This window comes from Gopherus evgoodei, unplaced genomic scaffold (genome assembly GCF_007399415.2).
Source record: "Gopherus evgoodei ecotype Sinaloan lineage unplaced genomic scaffold, rGopEvg1_v1.p scaffold_98_arrow_ctg1, whole genome shotgun sequence".
NCBI lineage: Eukaryota > Metazoa > Chordata > Testudines > Testudinidae > Gopherus > Gopherus evgoodei.
Window position 1 is genome coordinate 133,340 of NW_022060119.1, and position 19,096 is coordinate 152,435.

Consider the following 19,096-nt stretch of genomic DNA (forward strand, 5'->3'; position numbering starts at 1 on the left):
CATACGTCCTCAGCTGTGTCTCCCCATACACACCCCTTCAATCTAACTCCCAATGGTGACGGTGTCACCAGGACTCCATGTCTCTATCCCAGCCCCAGCTGCCTTTCTGGAAGTTGCTTTATCCAAGTACAAAGGATTGGTCTCAGTACAAGGGTAAGTGGATGAGTCTCAGGTTGGACTGAGGGCTAATGGTCCCCTGGATCTCAGAATCTGTCCCTCCTGGCTGCTGAACCTCCACCCCACGGAGCCCAGCCCCACAGGGTCTGTAACCTGGGCTGGCAGTTCCCCCTGGGGACCCGTCTCTTTAACTCAGCGTCTGAGGCTGCCAGGTTTATGGGCACCTTATCAGCCCAGGCATTACAGATCAGCCCTGAAATCCAGCCCCTTCCCCTGCTCATTTCACTCCAGGCCTTCTTTTATCCTTGTCAACAAAGGGCTCAGCCGCTCCCAGGCCTGGGACGCCTGAGGGACCTACAGAGCTGTGTCCACAGGGAACAGGGGAGAGCAGAGAGGGTCAAAACAGGTCTTGGGCAGCCATCTCTGGGATGGGGCAGGGCGGCTTTTTCTACAGGGAACTCATGAGACACAGCCCCACTGGCATGGAGCCCAGGGGGTCAGTTTACACGGGGACCCCTTGCCAGGTGCTGAGATGTGGCCCCTCCAGGTAGGGCCCAGGAGCTGTTTAGATGGGTGGCCCCCTCACCTGGTGCTGAGACACATACATAAGGTCCTCTTGACACTTGGCTTGGAGATATAGCCACCTCTGGGGTGAGGCGCTGGGGCTGTTTACCTAAGTGCAGGCTGCAGAACAGCCTATGAATGAGCTGTACATGGGTATTGCCCCAGCTGCCCCATCTGTCTGGGGGGGGGGTGCATTGGGGGGGACTGGAGGCTCACAGAAATGTGGGGGCGGGATCTGGAGGTTCCTGGGGGTGAGAGGCTGGAGGCTGTGAGATGGGGAGGGGGGTGGGAATGATGTGGCGCGCGGGGTCCTAGAGGTGTGTGTGGGGAGGGGCTGGAGTCTGGATGCTCCTAGGGGATGCTGCGGGGGCGGAGGCTCCCGTCCCGTCCCGTCCCAAGGGTGGCCGGGGGCGGGCCTCTCCGGTTTCCCCGCCCCGGGAGCAGCCCGCACCTCTCGCAGGTTAAAACACCCGGAGCCGGGATCCAGCTGCAGCGCCTCCACCAGACCCTCTAGTTCCCGTGGATCCGGACCCGAACCGCCCGGACCCGATCCAGTCTGACAGCTGCAGCCCTGAACCCTCCTAGAACCGAATTAACCCGCGACTACCCCGACCACACTCCCCGATCCTTCCTCGCCATGGGAGACCCCTTCCACTGCTCCCTGCTGCGCACCCCTCGTGGCCGGTTCCGCGTCTCGCTGCCCCCGGGGGGTGAGTTCCTGCTGGGGACCCCGGAGCCCCTGAGTCGGCTGGGCGCCGCTGGTGAGTCCGGGGACCTGGGAGGTGGATAGAGACAGGTCCCTTCCGCAGCTCCAGGAGGGAGGGGAGGTGTCTAGGACTCCTGGGTTCTAGTCTCAAGTCTGGGAGGAATGCGGGAGGGGGGACTCAGAACTCCTGGGTTCACTGCACTGAGGGAGGCTAGGCCCAGGGGACGCGGTGTAGATCCCTGCCTCGGATTTAGCTGCCATCGTCCCGCTGAGCCGGGCAGGTGCCTCACCAGAAGAGAATTGTCCTAGGGAACTGCCTGCCACAGACCCTGGGGTGGGAGCTGATTCAGTGGTGAACCAGGGGAGCTCCCACAGGAATGGGGGGAGGGGGGAGACAGTTTTCGGAGTGTCCCTCACCCTAACCTGAAACCCTTTGCTAAGAGGGGGGCTCGGCAGTGCCAGGAGGCAGAGGAGCCCGTCTGAGGGCAGAGGGTGGCGAGGCGTTGAACAGATTATTCTGTGTCTAGTACCTGGCACTGTGGGGGGTGTGGCCTATGGCAAGGGCCCCGAATGAGCCAATTGTGATTTGTTATCTAATGTGACCCAGGCCAGAGAACATCCCCCAAATTGAGCATTTCAGTCCTCAGGGGCTTAGCTGCTGTGTGCCAAAGTCAGAGCAGAGGAGAGCTGTGTGGGGCTCGTCTGTGCCCCACTCCATGCCTTTTCCATCACACAGGGCCATCGCTGCCCAGCCCATGTGTGGAAACTGCCTCCCACCCACCATTCATGTGGGAGTCTGGGTTGGGACATCAGGGCCTCTTCTCCCAGGGCAATGCTCCTCTGTACAGCTAGGCAGAGGGGGCCCTGCAGAGCCCTTTGTTTATGTGCGTTCTGTACGTGGCTGGCTCTGCCCCAGCATGCTCAGGTGTTTAGGCCAGATGTGCGACCCAGACTTTGTGTGTGTGTGTGTGTGTGTGTGCGGGGGACGACGACTGGGCACTTCTGGGGTCTAATCAGTGGGGCCACAGGCCACCAGGGAAAGGCCAGGTCCACTTCCTCCCACCCCAAGTTATTCAGTAATATTTGCCCTGTGTTTTAGTGCAGATAAATGGCCCACTCCTCCATGGGTGTGATTTCCTCCTGTAATTAACCATTAACCAGGGCAGCCTGTTTGCATAGCAGGAACCCTCCCTGCACTTGTAGGAGGTCAGGCCAGGGTTGGACACTGTGAGTTAGGGATGACTGGCCTGTGCTCCTGTCTGTCTGTCTCCAGCGGTGGTCTCAGTCTCCAGGTTAGTTGTCTATATGCAGGAGTGGTGCCAGGGTTTTTGGTGCCCTAGGCGGGGGTCCTTCCGCACTCCCGGTCTTCGGGGCACTTCGGCGGCGGGTCCCAGAGTGAGTGAAGGACCCGCCGCAGAATTGCCGCCACCGCTCCAGAGCGTGGAAGGACCCCCCGCCACCGAAATGCCGCCCTCCCAAATCCTGGTGCCCTAGGCGACTGCCTAGGTTGCCTAAATGGAAGCACCGGCCCTGTCTACATGCAAGGTTAGTCAGGACAAGCTGTTCTGGAATCATCATTTCCGATTAATCCCACACGCAGACAAATTCACTCCCATAGAACAAACTAACGTAGCGGCCTCAGTATCTCTCGAAGTGTTTGCTGTCTTCCTCCACCTCTGCGAGGGAAATACATCCGCTCCATTGCCTAGTAGGGCAGCGGAGACACAGAGAGTTGGGGCAGCCAGGGCAGAGCAATGAGAATTGAACCAGCTGCACCAATGTCTCCAAACCCCTTCTCCACAGAGGCCATGTCTGCATGTCTTACAGCAGCACATCTATACTGCTGGGCAGTGCTGCTGTAAGGTCTCCCGTGTAGCTGCTCTGTGCTGGAGGGAGAGAGCTCTCCTGTCAGCCTAATTAAACCACCCCCAATGAGCGGCAGTAGCTGTCGTCCGGAGAGTGTCTCCTGCCCACATAACATTGTCAACATCTGCGCTTCTATTGGTGCAATTTATGTTGTTTAGAGGGATTTTTTTTCACATCTCGAGTGACATAAGTGCTAGTGTAGACGTGGCCTAAACTAGCCAGCAACAAGCTACTCCTAAAAGGTTTGTCTACAGTTGAAGGTTAATCTGAATTAAGGGAAGGTAAGACCAGGGCAGTTAGTAAGACGTTTCTTACCTTCAATGGACGCAGGGAAAAGAAGTGACGGGCTTAACCTGCAAGAAGGAAGATGTAGGTTAAATTTTAGGAAAACACTTTCTAGCTCTCAGGGTCGTTCAGCTCTGGAATCGGCTTCCCAGGGAGGTCGAGGAATCCCCATAATGGGAGGTTTCAGCACAGGCTGGACAAGCCCTGGTCAGGGATGGTCTGGATTTCCGTGGTCCTGCCTCAGCATGGGGGGCTGGGCTAGATGACCTCTTGAGGTCTAGGGTGCAAATTTAAAGTGCAGTTGCTCCCTGTACAGGACACTACAATGTCTTACTTCTGTTCAAAGTTGGAGTAAGAGGAAACAGAAAGTAGGCACTTCTGTTCTGGAATGGCAGCATCCACAGGAATAGCTGTTGTGCTTTAAATTCACACCCTAGCTTAATCTACAGGCTTGTCTGCACCTGGGAGTTAATTCAGATTACATCTCTTTGTTCTGTGCAGAGCCTAGCACAATGTGGCCGTGGTCCATGACAGAGACACCACAATACACATCATAACAATGTGTAGATGCAGCAGGGTGGATGGGGCTTGTGCCTTCATGCCGGGAGCACAAAAGCACCAGGGTCTTTGGCTGTATCGCTGCCTCTGCAAGGAATTGGGATACCAGTTCTATCAGCCATCATGAGCAGTAAATAAACTCCACAGTGCAGGCCCCTCAGCCCTCCGCGGCAGGGGCACCGAGACACTGGCCTCGTCATGCTCAGCACTGTCTCCTAAGGAGCCATCTAGCCTCATAAGCAGCCTGCAGCCTCTCCATAGCCTGAGATAGGCCCACGGGCTCCTCAGCCAGGGAACGGAGCTAGGCACCGGAGCTGCCCAGCAGCCTAGTGGTCAGAGCACTCCCCTGGGGTGCAGGAGAATGAGAGTCAAACCTCTGTCCCCCTCAGTGCAAGGACTGGCAGAGACGCACTTCCATCCAGGCTGTAAGGGAGGTTGGGGTGTGGCTCCCCTGCCGAAGCTGGGGAAACAGTCCTCTGAGGAGGGGGCCGTGAGACTAGCTGGGGTCCCACTCTACCCCCTGCCTATGAGGGATGCTACGGCAGAGTGTTTTCAGTCTCTGGGTGAAGCTGATCCATGGCGTGAACTGCAGTTAAAGTCTTTAGACACAGGGACTAGACCCAGCCGGTCTGATCTCCTGGGGACAAGCCCACCCCACCAAGCCATTTTGCAAGTCACAGGCCGGGTTGTGCCAAGGAACGTTTGTTTGTGCCAAGAACAGCAGCTTCAGCAGAAGAGACTGAACCAGCCCCATGCCAGCGAGCAGGGCATGGCCTTGGGAAGGAGAGAACTAGTTATTGTGTAAACCAGGCCAGACACCTAACTTGGAGAGTCCCAACCCTGGGGGGAAAGGCCCCATATCCCCTCATCCGGACGGACTAGCCTCGCCCATGTCCCACAGCCCAGCCTGTCCTGGGGCCGGGTTAGCCAGAGACCCCGAGGGACCAGGCCCCATATCCCATTCCTGTTCTTCCAGCCCCCACAGCCCAGCCCGTCCTGGGGCTGGGTTAGCCAGAGACCCCGAGGGACCAGGACCCATATCCCATTCCTGTTCTTCCAGCCCCCACAGCCCAGCCTGTCCTTGGGCTGGGTTAGCCAGAGACCCCGAGGGATCAGGCCCCATATCCCATTCCTGTTCTTCCAGCCCCCACAGCCCAGCCTGTCCTGGGGCTGGGTTAGCCAGAGACCCCGAGGGACCAGGCCCCATGTCCCATTCCTGTTCTTCCAGCCCCCACAGCCCAGCCTGTCCTTGGGCTGGGTTAGCCAGAGACCCCGAGGGACCAGGCCCCATATCCCATTCCTGTTCCTCCAGCCCCCACAGCCCTGCCTGTCCTGGGGCTGGGTTAGCCAGAGACCCCGAGGGACCAGGCCCCATGTCCCATTCCTGTTCTTCCAGCCCCCACAGCCCAGCCTGTCCTTGGGCTGGGTTAGCCAGAGACCCCGAGGGATCAGGCCCCATATCCCATTCCTGTTCCTGTTCTTCCAGCCCCCACAGCCCAGCCTGTCCTGGGGCTGGGTTAGCCAGAGACCCCGAGGGACCAGGCCCCATGTCCCATTCCTGTTCTTCCAGCCCCCACAGCCCAGCCTGTCCTGGGGCTGGGTTAGCCAGAGACCCCGAGGGACCAGGCCCCATATCCCATTCCTGTTCCTCCAGCCCCCACAGCCCTGCCTGTCCTGGGGCTGGGTTAGCCAGAGACCCCGAGGGACCAGGCCCCATGTCCCATTCCTGTTCTTCCAGCCCCCACAGCCCAGCCTGTCCTTGGGCTGGGTTAGCCAGAGACCCCGAGGGACCAGGCCCCATATCCCATTCCTGTTCTTCCAGCCCCCACAGCCCTGCCTGTCCTGGGGCTGGGTTAGCCAGAGACCCCGAGGGACCAGGCCCCATATCCCATTCCTGTTCTTCCAGCCCCCACAGCCCAGCCTGTCCTGGGGCTGGGTTAGCCAGAGACCCCGAGGGACCAGGCCCCATGTCCCATTCCTGTTCTTCCAGCCCCCACAGCCCAGCCTGTCCTTGGGCTGGGTTAGCCAGAGACCCCGAGGGACCAGGCCCCATATCCCATTCCTGTTCTTCCAGCCCCCACAGCCCAGCCTGTCCTGGGGCTGGGTTAGCCAGAGACCCCGAGGGACCAGGCCCCATGTCCCATTCCTGTTCTTCCAGCCCCCACAGCCCAGTCCGTCCTGGGGCTGGGTTAGCCAGAGACCCCGAGGGACCAGGCCCCATATCCCATTCCTGTTCTTCCAGCCCCCACAGCCCAGCCTGTCCTGGGGCTGGGTTAGCCAAAGACCCCGAGGGACCAGGCCCCATATCCCATTCCTGTTCTTCCAGCCCCCACAGCCCTGCCTGTCAGCAAAGAGCCAGCTGCTGTCAGAAGCTTTGGGCCACGTTAGGTACTTGCAGATGGTGATCATGTCATTGCGTAGGCTCTTGGATAAGGCCTGGTATAAAGTGAGCCTTCAGTGAGATTAGGAGGATGGGCCAGCCCCGTGGGTGTCTGAGCTCGGCTGACTGTGGACATATTACTGAGTTTGTCGAGGGGCACAGCCATACCCGGGGTGCTGAGACATTACAGAGCATGAGTTGCTCAAACACTGGGGAGACGGGTGGGAGGGGGAGTGCCTGAGACCTAGATGATAGAACTGCCTCGCTCAGGGAGGCGAGATGCCTGCCCCCCGAGCAATGTTGTGACACCCACCTCACCCCCTGCAGGCAGCGCTGTGTCACCAGAGCATGTCTCGGGGAGTGGATTAACTACGCTTTCTCCTGATGCTGCACTTTCAGGGGAGACCTGCCCTTCAGTAAATCAGCTTCTCACTGAAAACAGGTTTTCCAACCCTCGGATGATCCTTCACACTCTTTCCTGAATCCTTCCCAATTTATCACCGTTCCGTTGAAGTGTGGACACCAGAACTGGGCAAGCTATCCAGTCTCGGGCTCACCAATGCCATATGCAGAGGTGCCACCTGCTCTACTCCTACTCACTAGTGCTCCATTTGTACCCAGTTACTCCTTTTCACTGATTGGCTGGTCAGTTTGGGTCCCAGGGGAGGTTCCCGTTGGACGCAGGACCTGATGGAGTCCATATTGCCTTTCATACAGTCTTGTTTGTTCATTCCTTGTAAATAAAGTCCTGCTTCTCCAAACACAGGAGAGACCAGGAACAAAGTGAGCTGTTCGTTAGCTTGCAGCCCCAACCCCATTAGCCACCAGACCCAAAAGATCTGGCTGGCTTTTTCCAGCATCACACCCTGCTCACAAGCTTTCTTGCTGTTTGCCTCTGCCCCTCTCTCTTTGTTCCCCGTTTGAGCCAGCGGGTTCTTCTTTCCCTCAGCCACATGTCGGCAAAACAAGCCCCTTCTCCCCACAAGATGCAGCTTTTGGGGCAGAAGATTAGGCCTTGTTATAGGAGTGGCCCCTGAAGCATTTCTTACAGCTATGGTGTGGGCTAAAACCTCACAAACACTTGCGAACTCAGCCCATTGCAAGAGTTCACCCAGCTCAGAGCACCCTGGGCTAGGCCAATGACTTGTCTGTGTCTGAAGCACCCTTGTGTTTAGTTAAAAGTGTAGCAACTTCCAGAAGGGCAGACAGTTGTTATCCAAAAGCCATGATCCCCCACTTCCCCTGGTAGTTTGTGTAGCTAGATATTCATCGCATGGTTAACCGGCGTTCAGTTGGTATCTGCCGGGACACCCCTGCCCAGTCCTCTCCAGAATCACAGTCCAGCTGCCCATCTTATGCCTGTTCCCTCCTGTTCTAAGCACGTCTGTATCTGTTGGGCCTGTATGACTGACCTGGTGTCCAGCTGCATTGAAATGCCCAGCCAGGTGTTGGTTGTACTAGCAATGCTTTTCTCTCTCCCTAGCCCGGGACCCTGGGGGAAAAGTTCCTGCCTCCCCTGCCCAGCCCAGAGAGAGGCCAGCCCTGCGACACTGCCGGGAAAGGCCCAGTGCCCCATTCCCTGCGGCTGGAGCTGGTGACCTCAGGATCAACGTGTCTCCTATTTCTGGCACTGTAGTTTTGATGCCTGTGGGTTTGGCTCTGACCTCGGGTTCACGTGGCAGCGCTGGTATCGAAGCGTGCATCCGGGTGTCGCGAATTCTGCCTTAGGCCAGACAAGGGGCACTGGGGGTTAATTGCTTAGCTGCATATTTTAAAACACTCCTGTAATTAAGCGATTCCCCAAGGGAACCCAAGTGCCAGGGATGGGCTGGCATTTATTACCCAGTGAAGTGGCAGCTTCAGTTTCTGCTTAAAACTTGAAATCTCCAGAGGCTCAACAACCCACCCAAAAGCCAAACCAGCATGAAATGTGGCAGGTTGGGCTGGGCATGGTGGTGGTGGTGGGAAGGTTGGGGGGGAAATGGGATGCTGATTGCAGAAAGAGTTCCTGAATAGGGTGTCCCTCTCGTCCCAATATTAGGGGTTTTGTCCTATAAAGGACCCTATTCCTGCCCCACTCCCCCGTCCCGATTTTCACACAATACTTATTTCCAGGGAAGTGGGAGCGAATCTGAGCTATCAGCGAGAGGCTCCATATAGAAGCCAGAAGTCCTGACAACCAGCTTCCTACTCGCTGCTCTAACCCACCAGACTCCCCTTCCCTCTCAGAGCTGGGGAGAAACCAGGAGTCCTGGCTTCCAGCTCCCTCCGTTCTAACCTTCTGAACTCCACTCCCCTCCCAGAGCTGGGGAGAAACCAGGAGTCCTGGCTTCCAGCTCCCTCCGTTCTAACCTTCTGAACTCCACTCCCCTCCCAGAGCTGGGGAGAAACCAGGAGTCCTGGCTTCCAAACCCCTGCCTCCACTCTAACCCCCAGACCCCACTCTACTCCCAAAGCTGGGGCGAGAACCCAGGCTTCCTGTTGAGTCAGACAGGCATGCTAGGGGACCTGAACACAAGCTAGCGGAGGTGGGAATGCCTTGGGGCTGTGGGGTCTGAGGCCCCAGAGCAGTAGCATCTGGGGACAGCACACAATGGTTTGTATGTGCCCAGGGAGATATGACAGAGCGTTATGCTCCTGAGCACATCCGGTGCCACCACCCCTCCTGCCCTGCAGCAGCTGAGCTGGGTCAGCGAGTGGCACAACAGGTTGGGCTGGTCAGAGCTGCCCCAGGGCCCAGTCTGGAGACAGCTCCATGCACACAGAGGCCTGGCACAGCTTCCCCCACTTCCTTGGGCTGGGGGAGGGAGGATCACTGGCTCCTGGGCTCTAATCACTAGACCCTATTCCCCACCCAAAGCTGAGGAGAGAACCCATGAGTCCTGCGCTAACCCCTCTCCTGATCCCTCACAGGGCAAAGCTTCTGCATCCCTATCAGTGAGATGGTCAGGGTGCAGCTGGGTGGGTCTGGTTCGTCCCTCACAGTGGAGGGAAACCAATTCACAGGTGAGTCAGGTGGTGAGGGTGTGAGGGCTGTGGGGCAGGGTGGAGGGGCTGTATTTGAAGCATCCGAGACTGTCAGCAAATGATGAGGTGGCGGTGCCAGCCAGCGGAGATGGGTTTGGGGCCAGCGCCGGGCAGCAGAGATGGGTTTGGGGGAGAGGGCTGTGCAGCGGAGATGAGTTTGGGGGACAGAGCTGGGCAGCGGAGATGGGTTTGGGGGAGAGGGCTGGACAGCAGAGATGGGTTTGGGGACAGGGCTGAGCAGCAGAGATGGGTTTGGGGACAGGGCCGTGCAGCAGAGATGAGTTTGGGGGACAGAGCTGGGCAGCGGAGATGGGTTGGGGGCAGGTCTGGGCAGCGGAGATGGGTCTGGGTACAGGGCCGTGCTGCGGAGATGAGTTTGGGGGACAGGGCTGGGCACTGGAGATGGGTTTGGGGACAGGGCTGGGCAGCGGAAATGGGTTTGGGGGCAGGTCCGGGCAGTGGAGATGGTTTTGAGGGACAGGGCTGGGCAGCAGACATGGGTTTGGAAGACAGGGCCGGGCAGCGGAGATGAGTTTGGGGGACAGAGCTGGGCAGCGGAGATGGTTTTGAGGGACAGGGCTGGGCAGCAGACATGGGTTTGGAAGACAGGGCCGGGCAGCGGAGATGAGTTTGGGGGACAGAGCTGGGCAGCGGAGATGGTTTTGAGGGACAGGGCTGGGCAGCAGACATGGGTTTGGAAGACAGGGCCGGGCAGCGGAGATGAGTTTGGGGGACAGGGCCGGGCAGCGGAGATGGGTTTGGGGGACAGGGCCAGGCAGCAGAGATGGGTTTGGGGACAGGGCTGTGCAGCGGAAATGAATTTGGGGGACAGGGCTGGGCAGCAGAGATGGGTTTGGGGGCAGGTCCAGGCAGCAGAGATGGGTTTGGAGGACAGGGCCGGGCAGCGGAGATGGGTCTGGGGACAGGGCCATGCAGCGGAGATGAGTTTGGGGGACAGGGCTGGGCAGCGGAGATGGGTTTGGGGACAGGGCTGGGCAGCGGAGATGGGTTTGGAGGACAGGGCCGGGCAGCGGAGATGGGTCTGGGGACAGGGCTGTGCAGCGGAGATGAGTTTGGGGGACAGGGCCGGGCAGCGGAGATGGGTTTGGGGACAGGGTCAGGGAGCGAAGATGGGTTTGGTGGGCAGGTACAGGCAGCAGGACAGGATGGGGTGAGGCAGGTTGGAGCAATGGAAACGGGGGACAGAGACTAATGGGAGTGACTGACCCTCCCATCTCCAGGGCAGCTGCTCTGCGGGGGTCAGCGCCGTCCATGGGCTCTGACCCCCTGTCTCTGGTTCCCCCCAGTTTTCTTTGTGCAGCGGGAGAAGCATCAGCGCTGGAGCCTGGGCTCCCTGGAGTTCACTGTGACCCCTGGCTCGGGGCTGGCCCCACGCTGGGTCGATGCCCTGCAGTGTAGCATCCAGCTGCATGGTCAGTACTGGGGGTAGGGGCGGTCAGTAGTGGGGAACAATACTGGGGGGACTGGTCAATACGGGGGGGGACCAGTCAGTAAGGGAGGGGGAACTGGTCAGTAGTGGGGGACAATACTGGGGGGACTGGTCAGCACTGGGGGGACCGGTCAGTAAGGGATGGGGGACTGGTCAGTACTGGGGAGGACCGGTCAGTACTGGGGAATGGGGCGGTCAGTAAGGGGGGTACTAGTCAGTAAACTCGGGGAGGAGGCACTGGAGCAGGCTGTGGATCCAGAGGGTCCCTGGGAATTGCAGCAGTCTGGTTATTTCCTACTCCCAGGGTCAGCCGTTCTGGGGGACCCCTCCCCACCCATGATGGGCAGAGGGGAGGAAGCTGTGACCCTCTCCATGGGGCTTGGTGCCAGCATCCTGGGCTGGACCCATAGCAGCTGCTCTGGTGGAGGGTGTCCCTGGAGGGGACTGTGGGTTGGGACATCCCTATGGCAGGGTGGGGGGGAAGAACCAGTGCTCCAGGAGCACCCCACTCCATCACGCACCTTGCCCAGGAACCTGTGACCCAAGATGATGCTCTCTCTGCTCCTCCCCAGGTGTGACACGCCCCAGGAAGCTGCTGGTCTTCGTGAACCCTGTGGGGGGGCGGTGCCGCGCAAGTGAGATTTACCGAGACCGGGTGGCTGGGCTTTTTGCCCTGGCGGGGATCCAGACGGAGGTCATAGGTGAGTGTCCCCACAACATCCCCCCACATCCCCACCATTGCACTGTGTTGCTCCCTCCCTCTGAGTGACCCCCCCAGTCACAGACCCACAGGGTTGATGCTATGCCCCCAGCTTGGGAACAGTCTCTGGGAAGGACCCTTCAGTGTGCCAGACCTTCCCAAGGTCTCTCTCTTCCTTCGGGGTACACACGGCCTCCCTCTCTGCTTGGACCGAGCCCCAGGGCTCCAGCCCTCCAGAGTCACACAGGGAGCTCGGCCCAGCAAGGCCGCTGGGACAGATGCCTGCTAGAGACTCAGCTGTGCAGTGGGACTGATGAGAACAGAACATAACAATAGCCAGGCTGGGATGGACCAATGGTCCAGCTAGCCCCATGTCCTGTCTGCTGCCTGTGGCACATGCCAGATGCTCCAGAGGAATGGACAGAGCCAGGGGTCTATTGTGTGATCCATCCCCTGTGTCTAGTCCTGGCATCTGGCTGTCAGCAGCTTAGGGACACCCAGAGCAGGGGGCTGCATCTGGGGCCATCCTGGCTAACAGCCAGCCATAGACTAAGGCTCCAAGAATTTGCTTGTGTCCTCAGGGATTTGTACATTGATCGGTGGCCGGCCTCGGACCTGTTTAGTCTCTGGCAGTGAGGCAACATTCACCACAATGTCTCTGGGCTTGCCCTGAGCCCACGCAGTCCTTTCCCACCCACCAGGTAACACGACTATGCACAGGGGAAGCTGAGGCATGCATAGGGTTCATAAAAATAATACAGAAAATTTCCATTTTGTGACAGCCCCTCCTTCTCCATCCCTGGCCAACTCCACCATGCTGCCCCCTTCCTCTGAAATCCCCCATCACCAGACATCCCCCACTGGTCCCCCATCCTGAGTGACCACCCCACTCCACCGCACTGTGCTGCTCCCTCCTGCTGAGACCTCCCACCCCTGCCCCATGAGCAATTCCCACCCTGCAACCCCTCCCTCCAAGTGCCCCCTGACTCCCTCCCACTCCCACCCACTCCCATCTCTGCTCACTCACTCCCCCATCTCCCCACAGAGACCCAGCGACCCCACGAGGCCCGAGACCTCATCCTGCAGCGGGACCTGGGCGACCTGGATGGGTGAGAGACCCCTTTACCCTGCCCCGCCACCCAACCCTAGGATGGGGCACTCCCATTAACTCCCCCCACCTCACATACCCCATGGGCAGCTCTGTCCCCCCCAGCCCCAGTAACCCCTAGGTCTCTGGCCCCCAGGCTGGTTTGCGTTGGAGGTGACGGGACATTTAACGAGCTGATGCATGCACTCATCTCCCGGACGCAGAGGAAGGCTGGGATTCCTGAGGACAACCCCACGGCCCCGCTCCTGCCCCCACGGCTCCGCATCGGCATCATTCCTGCAGGTGTGCATGGGAGGAGAGGGGACAGTGGAGGGAAGCAGGGACTGGTGGAGATAGCAGACATGGGGGGAGTGGGCAGCAGGGGGGGAGGACGGGGGGAGCTGGTAGGAGGGAGGGCACTGGGGACAGGTGGGGGCAGAAGAGGTGGTCGGGTGGAGGGGTTATGGGAGGAGCTCCAGGGGGACAGGGGGGAGTGGCAGGTGGAGATAATAGACACGGGGGAGGTGGGCAGCAGGGTAGAGGGTGGATGATGGGGGGAGCTGGTCAGAGGGAAGACATTGGGGAGAGGGGGTGGAAGAGGGGGTGGGGGTGGGGCTGTGGAGCCTGCAAGGGGCAACAGCTCAGCAGGCCCCAGGGGATGACTCACCCCATTCTCCCAACCCAGGCTCCACGGACTGCATCTGCTTCGCCACAGTGGGGACCAACGACCCTGTCACCTCCGCCCTGCACATCATCATCGGTACAGGATGCCTGGCTCCTATCTGTGCACCTGGGAGGGGAGTGGGGTCTGGTGGGTCGGGGGTTGGGAGCCCGGACTCCTGGATTCTCTGATGGCCCTGGGACGGGAGTGGGGGCTGGTGGGTCTGGGGGTGGGTTCTCTCCCCAGCTCTGGGAGGGGAGTGGGAGGTTGATGGAGTAGAGTGGTGGGGGTGAGGAGTGGAGGAGAAGCAGGACTCCATGTATTTAGGTGCCCATGCCCCCCCTTTGCCCCAGGGGACAGCCAGCCCCTGGATGTGTGCAGTGTCCACCACCATGAGCGGCTGCTGCGGTACGCGGTCTCGCTGGTGGGCTACGGCTTCTATGGGGACGTGGTGAGCGACAGCGAGCGGCACCGCTGGATGGGCCCAATGCGCTATGACTTCTCAGGTGCCGGGGGGCCCAGAGGGCATGGCAAGGAGCCCCCAGCTGGGGTGTCCCCTTCCCCCAGGCCTGGGGAATGGGGGAACCCCAGTGAGGGAGAGGCCAGTGGTCCCCTAGCCAAAGAGGGGGTGGGGACTGGAGAGGGAGCCCCTGCCCCAGGATGGGGTGTGAAGGGGGGCTTGGGCTCAGGGGATCCTCTCACTCAGCTGGGAATCCAGGGAATGACCGGGGGATGGGGCAGAAGGAGCCGGGCCTGAGACGTGCCATAGGGTGGTCACTGCCCACAGGGAATGTGCTGGAGAGGCCTAGCCAGAACAAGGCCACCAGAGGGGAGGGGGCAGCGTGTCTGGGGGGCAGGAAAGGAACGAGCCTCAAAGGGGGCTCCGTGGGGGGGGGGGAACAGTTTTGACTGGAGCAGGCTATGCAAGGCCTTGAACCCTCTCCCTTATGCAGGATTCAAGGCCGTGCTGTGTAACCGCAGCTACGAGGGCACGGTGGAGTTCCTGACGGTAGGGGGAACTGAGGCCAATCCCCGGGACCAGACGCGCTGCAGGGCAGGGTAGGTGGGGGTGGGATGCAGGGTGGGGGGGCTGCTGGCCTATGGAAGGGGAAGTAGGGTGGATGGGGCTGTGGGTAGAGGGAGCTGCTGGCCTGTGGGAGGGGCTGCTCTCCTGGGGGCATGCTGCAAGGCAGGGGGAGCATGGGAGGGGCTGCAGAATGGGGTGGGGTGGCTGGTGTCCTGTGGGAGGGGCTGCAAGGTAGGGTAGGTGGGGGGATTACAGGTGGGCTGCTGGCCCATTGGGATGGGACTGGATCCCACCGGGGGTGGGGGGGTGTCAATCCAGGCCCTCATGTCCCCCAGCAGTGGCAGCCCAGAGCATTGGGGGGAGTGACTTCCTGTCCCACCCACAAACTAGTCTGCATCCATTAAATGTTCAAGCAGCTGCTTCCCCCTCACACTGATTGGCTCAGGCAGCATCAGTCATACTTGGGGCAGCTCTCCCCCACCACTCAGAGTGATGGGCTCAGGCTCTCTGCAGACTTAGGCAGCATTGGTCACACCTGGGGCAGCTCCCCCAGCACCTACAGGATGGCTCTGAACCCTGTGGAGGGGCCAGGGCCCTGGACACTTGCTGTCACAACTTCTTCCCTTGCAGCTGCCTTGTCTGCTCTGAGTCCAATCACCAGTGCCTGGGGGACAGCAAGGAGGAGAAGCTGCTGCAGCAGGAAGGCAATAGGGCTGTGGGTGAGCTGAGCACAGGGCAGGCATCCCTGCCCCTTGCAGTAACAAGCCGGCTAGGGCCGCAGGAGCCTCTGGGGACATCCTAACTAGCTCGTGTAAACCCAGCTCAGCCTGGGGGCGCCTGCAATGACATGCAACAAAAGGAGGCTGAGCTGGGCCCAGAGTCACAGGCACCAGCAGATCTGGGGAGACAACCCAGGAGTCCTGGCGTCCAGCTCCCCCCAACCCTCACGCTCTGACCCACCAGACCCCACTCCCCTCCTAGAGCCAGGGGAGAACCCAGGAGTCCTGGTTCTGACTCCCTTCCCCCTCTGCTGTCACCTACGGGGCTCCCCTGAAGTCATGCAAAAGGGCACTGTCTCCCTGGTGCAGGCCAGGAGGCGGGAGTGTCAATCTGGGATTTAAAGTGTTCCCAAACCAGCAAGTGGTGGTGGTGATTTGGGGCAGAGGGATCAGAGGGTAACGGTGTCTCTCCCCCAGCCAGCGAGCAGAAAGATCAGGGGGGTAATGGTGGCTCTCCCCCAGCTAGTATGTGGCAGAGGAATGCGGGGGGCAGGTGCAGGGGTTGGGGCAGGGAGACCAGGGGTAAGGGTGTCTCTCCCCCAGCTAGCGAGTGATGGAGGGATGGGAGTAAGGGGTTCAGGGTAGGGAGACTGGGACTAACGGTGTCTCTCCCCCAGCCAGCGAGTGGTGGAGGGGATTCAGGGCCAGGAGACCAGGCACAAGGGTGTCTCTCCCCTAGCCAGCGAGTGATGGAGGGATGGGGGTAAGGGGTTCAGGGTAGGGAGACTGGGACTAACGGTGTCTCTCCCCCAGCCAGCGAGTGGCAGCGGGAGCAGGGCCGTTTCCTGGCCATTAACTTGACCTGCATGAGCAGTGCCTGCCCAAAGAGCCCCGATGGCCTCTCGCCCAGTGCCCACCTAGCTGACGGCACGGCCGACCTCATCCTGGTGCGCGAGTGCTCAGCCCTGGGCTTCCTGCGTCACCTGAGTCGGCACATGGACCATCGGGACCAGGTGTGTGTGTGTGGGGGGTGGAGACCCCCAGGGCCCAGGAAAGGGGCAAGGGCCAGACCCAGGGGCATGAGGAGGGTGCACAAGCCTGGAGTCACAGCCATGGGGTCAGCAGGTTTGGGGGGGGTTGTAACGCTGAGTGGGACCAGTCACTGTGAGGGGTCGCACCCTGGCCCTTCTGGGTCCAGCCCCCAGGAGGCTCCAGCATCAGGGGAGCAGCTGCCCCCCACTGTGGGGGATGGGGCAGTCCCTGCCAGCAAGGCTGGGTCCCTCCCCAGGCCTCTCGCTCAGTCCAGCACCCCTCTTCCCTCTGCAGTTTGACCTGCCCTTTGTGAGTGTGCACCGGGTACGGGCCCTGCGCTTCACCCCCAAGCAGCTGGAGGACGACGACGAGGGGGAGCAGCCTGGCCGCAGGGGGTGGAAGGGGCTTCTAGGAGGGCTGTGCTGTGGGGAGCAGCCACTGAGCTCCTGGAGCTGTGATGGGGAGACCCTGCCCCACGCCGACATCAGTGTCAGGTGAGTTTCCATAGCCCCATGGAAGGGAGGGGGAAATGCTCCAGAGCAGGCCATGTCCATGCCATGAAACCCACTTGACAATGGCATACAGGGCTTCCCCCCACGGCATTATGGGAACTTCCCAAAGGAGTGTGGGAGTTTGGTAAGCAAGACACAAGCAGTAATTCTTCTGCTCCACTCCACACGGACAAGGCCTCAGCTGCAGGACTGTTTCCAGTGCTGGGCCCCATATTTCAGAAAAACGTGGGCAAATTGGAGACAGTCCAGAGAGCAAAAAACTCATCCAAAGGCTAGAAAAGATGGAGCTGTGAGGGAAGATTGAAAAACTTGGGTTTGATTAGTGTGGAGAAAAGATTGGGGGGAGGGGGAACTGAGAAGCATTTTCAATTACATAAAAGGTTGTCACAAGGGGGAGGGAGAAGACTCGGTCTCCTGCACCTCTGAGGGTATTACAAGAAGCAATGGGCTTAAATTGCAGCCAGGGCAGTTTAGGTTGGACATAAGGAAGTTTTTCCTAAACAGCCGGGGTGGTTAAACACTGGAACAAATTGCCTAGGGAGGCTGTGGCATCTCAGTGGAGGGGTTGAGAACAGGTTAGATGACCCCTGTCTGGTTATTACACAGTGCTACCTTGAGAGTAGGGGCTGGGACTAGGGGACCTCTTGAGGTCCCTTCCAGTGGCATTAGCCTTTCGCAGCCACATCACACTGGCAGCTCCCAGTCATCCTGTGATCGACCAACACACAGGACTTTCTCCTCCTTTGTTGCTTCCAACCGGTCAGGCCCCAACTTGTAGCAAAAAGCCTTGGTGCTTGTCTCTGAGTGCAAGACCTGGCCCTGTGCACTATTACGTTTCCTCTCATTTCTGTCACTCCCACTTTCCAGGCTGCCCTGTTGATATCGTCTTTTGTCCACAGGGTGCACAGGCAGCTCATCCACCTGTTTGCCCGGGGCATTGAGCAGGGGATGGGCCTGCTTTAGGGGCCGCTTGGAGCTGTGCCATGTGAGAGGGCTGTGCCCTCGCCCATCAACGGAGACCAAGAGCCCAGCAGGGCAACAGAGATGCTGTGGTTTGCAGGGACAGCCACATGTCAGAGCCCTCTGTTTGCTTCCTGGCCCCCAGAGGGAGCTGTGCCGTGCTGGGTCAGCTGTGGGGGAGTCAAACCATCCCCACCTGGCTGGCTCCGAGGTGGGGTGGGGACAGGGGCGGGATGCGCAGTCCTCTGCAGCAACCTGGAGGCTCAGGCCGCCCCCACCGAAGCCCAACTGGACAGTAGCCACCCCTGCGGATGTTGTTCAACCAGGGCCACGTCTACGCTAACTTACATTGGTGTGAAGCCACCGCAGCGATCACAGTCCGTGGAGCGGGGTGGTTACATCGGCAGGAGCCAAAGTTCGGTGTTGACACTTTCAGTTAGGTTGACGTCAAGTGGCCTTGGGTCAACCTAACGCTGTAGTGTAGCCCAGATCCCGGGGGTAAGCAGGGACAGATATAATGTAGCGGGGAGTGGGAACGATGGGGGGAAAGTACGGGGCTTCTGAACAAGCAGCTCAGTCACAAATAAAGGGAGAACAGGTTCTGCTTGGCTGTGTTTGATTTTCACCAGGGGTGGGGATCAGGGGCATCCAGTGCCTTTGTGGTGGGGGTAGGCAGCAGGCCATTCCCTGACAGGCTGGGGGGCAGCCCTGGGCATGGATGGAGACTGGCCTCTGATTTAATGCCAACCCCGCCCCCCCGGTGGCTATCACTAGGGCCATCCGAGTTACCAAGCAACACCCAGGAGAGCTGGGTGCAGGGTCAGCCTCTGGCTATGAAGCTGTCAGATCCCCAAGGGGCACAGGACGCAGCAGCCAGACAGACGGAGCCAAGGCAGATTCCAACAATCGCTGTTTACAAAACGGCGCCATTTACAAAAGCCCCAGGGCTGTGGCGTGGCTGGAATGTCTCAGCAGCAAAGCAAGCACAGAGTCCCAGACCAGGTGGTGGCAGTCGGCCCCACCGGAGCCAGAGGCTCTAAGCTCCCTCAGCCCAGTGTGGGGCCAGAGCCTAGGGCAGGGGCGGGTAGCGAGATGGGCTGTAAACATGACAGGCTGTTGTGGTCCCAAGATGTGAGTGGGGAAGGGGATCTAGACCCAATGCGGGGCAGGGACCTGGCTGGAGTGCATCTGGAGGGGCAGGGAATCCAGACCGAGGGAGCTGTAGGGTATTGGAGGACGGTGTAGATAGGATGGGTTGGGGGGTTAGTGTCTGGGCAGGGGCTACAGGAGACCTCGGTGAACCAGGACCTGGGCCTACTGGGGGGGTAGGACAGGGCCACAGAAATCGCAACCCATTTGATTGTCAAGGACACATCCCCAGTGCCCAGCGCCACCCTCCCTGCCCGCCTCCCCCACCATACCCAGCTCTCCCATCCCCTGCCCTT

General features: G+C 59.8%; 1 protein-coding gene across 3 annotated transcripts; it reads left to right on the top strand.

The window, feature by feature from the left end:
- Positions 1-1,157: 1,157 nt before the first annotated feature.
- On the top strand, positions 1,158-19,095 carry LOC115644243 (ceramide kinase-like). 3 transcript variants are annotated; one of them, XM_030548359.1, is made up of 13 exons: positions 1,158-1,442; positions 9,390-9,482; positions 10,811-10,936; positions 11,526-11,654; positions 12,699-12,762; positions 12,898-13,043; positions 13,426-13,500; positions 13,755-13,907; positions 14,355-14,460; positions 15,059-15,147; positions 15,961-16,160; positions 16,474-16,673; positions 17,591-19,095. In XM_030548359.1, the coding sequence occupies exons 1-13, from the start codon at positions 1,319-1,321 to the stop codon at positions 17,652-17,654; spliced, it is 1,569 nt and encodes a 522-aa protein (XP_030404219.1). In that variant the 5' UTR covers positions 1,158-1,318; the 3' UTR covers positions 17,655-19,095. The 3 variants fall into 3 exon arrangements, with proteins under 3 accessions (XP_030404219.1, XP_030404218.1, XP_030404220.1); XM_030548358.1 differs by lacking the exon at positions 17,591-19,095 and having other exon boundaries at positions 15,961-16,555; XM_030548360.1 differs by lacking the exons at positions 13,755-13,907; positions 17,591-19,095 and having other exon boundaries at positions 15,961-16,555.
- Position 19,096: the final 1 nt, after the last annotated feature.

Excerpts from the sequence above, each read along its gene's own strand:
- LOC115644243 (XM_030548358.1), top strand. The coding sequence starts at position 1,319 with ATGGGAGACCCCTTCCACTGCTCCCTGCTGCGCACCCCTCGTGGCCGG. Across the intron at positions 10,937-11,525 it reads GTGTAGCATCCAGCTGCATG|GTGTGACACGCCCCAGGAAG; the intron begins GTCAGTACTGGG and ends GCTCCTCCCCAG. Across the intron at positions 13,044-13,425 it reads CATCGGCATCATTCCTGCAG|GCTCCACGGACTGCATCTGC; the intron begins GTGTGCATGGGA and ends CTCCCAACCCAG.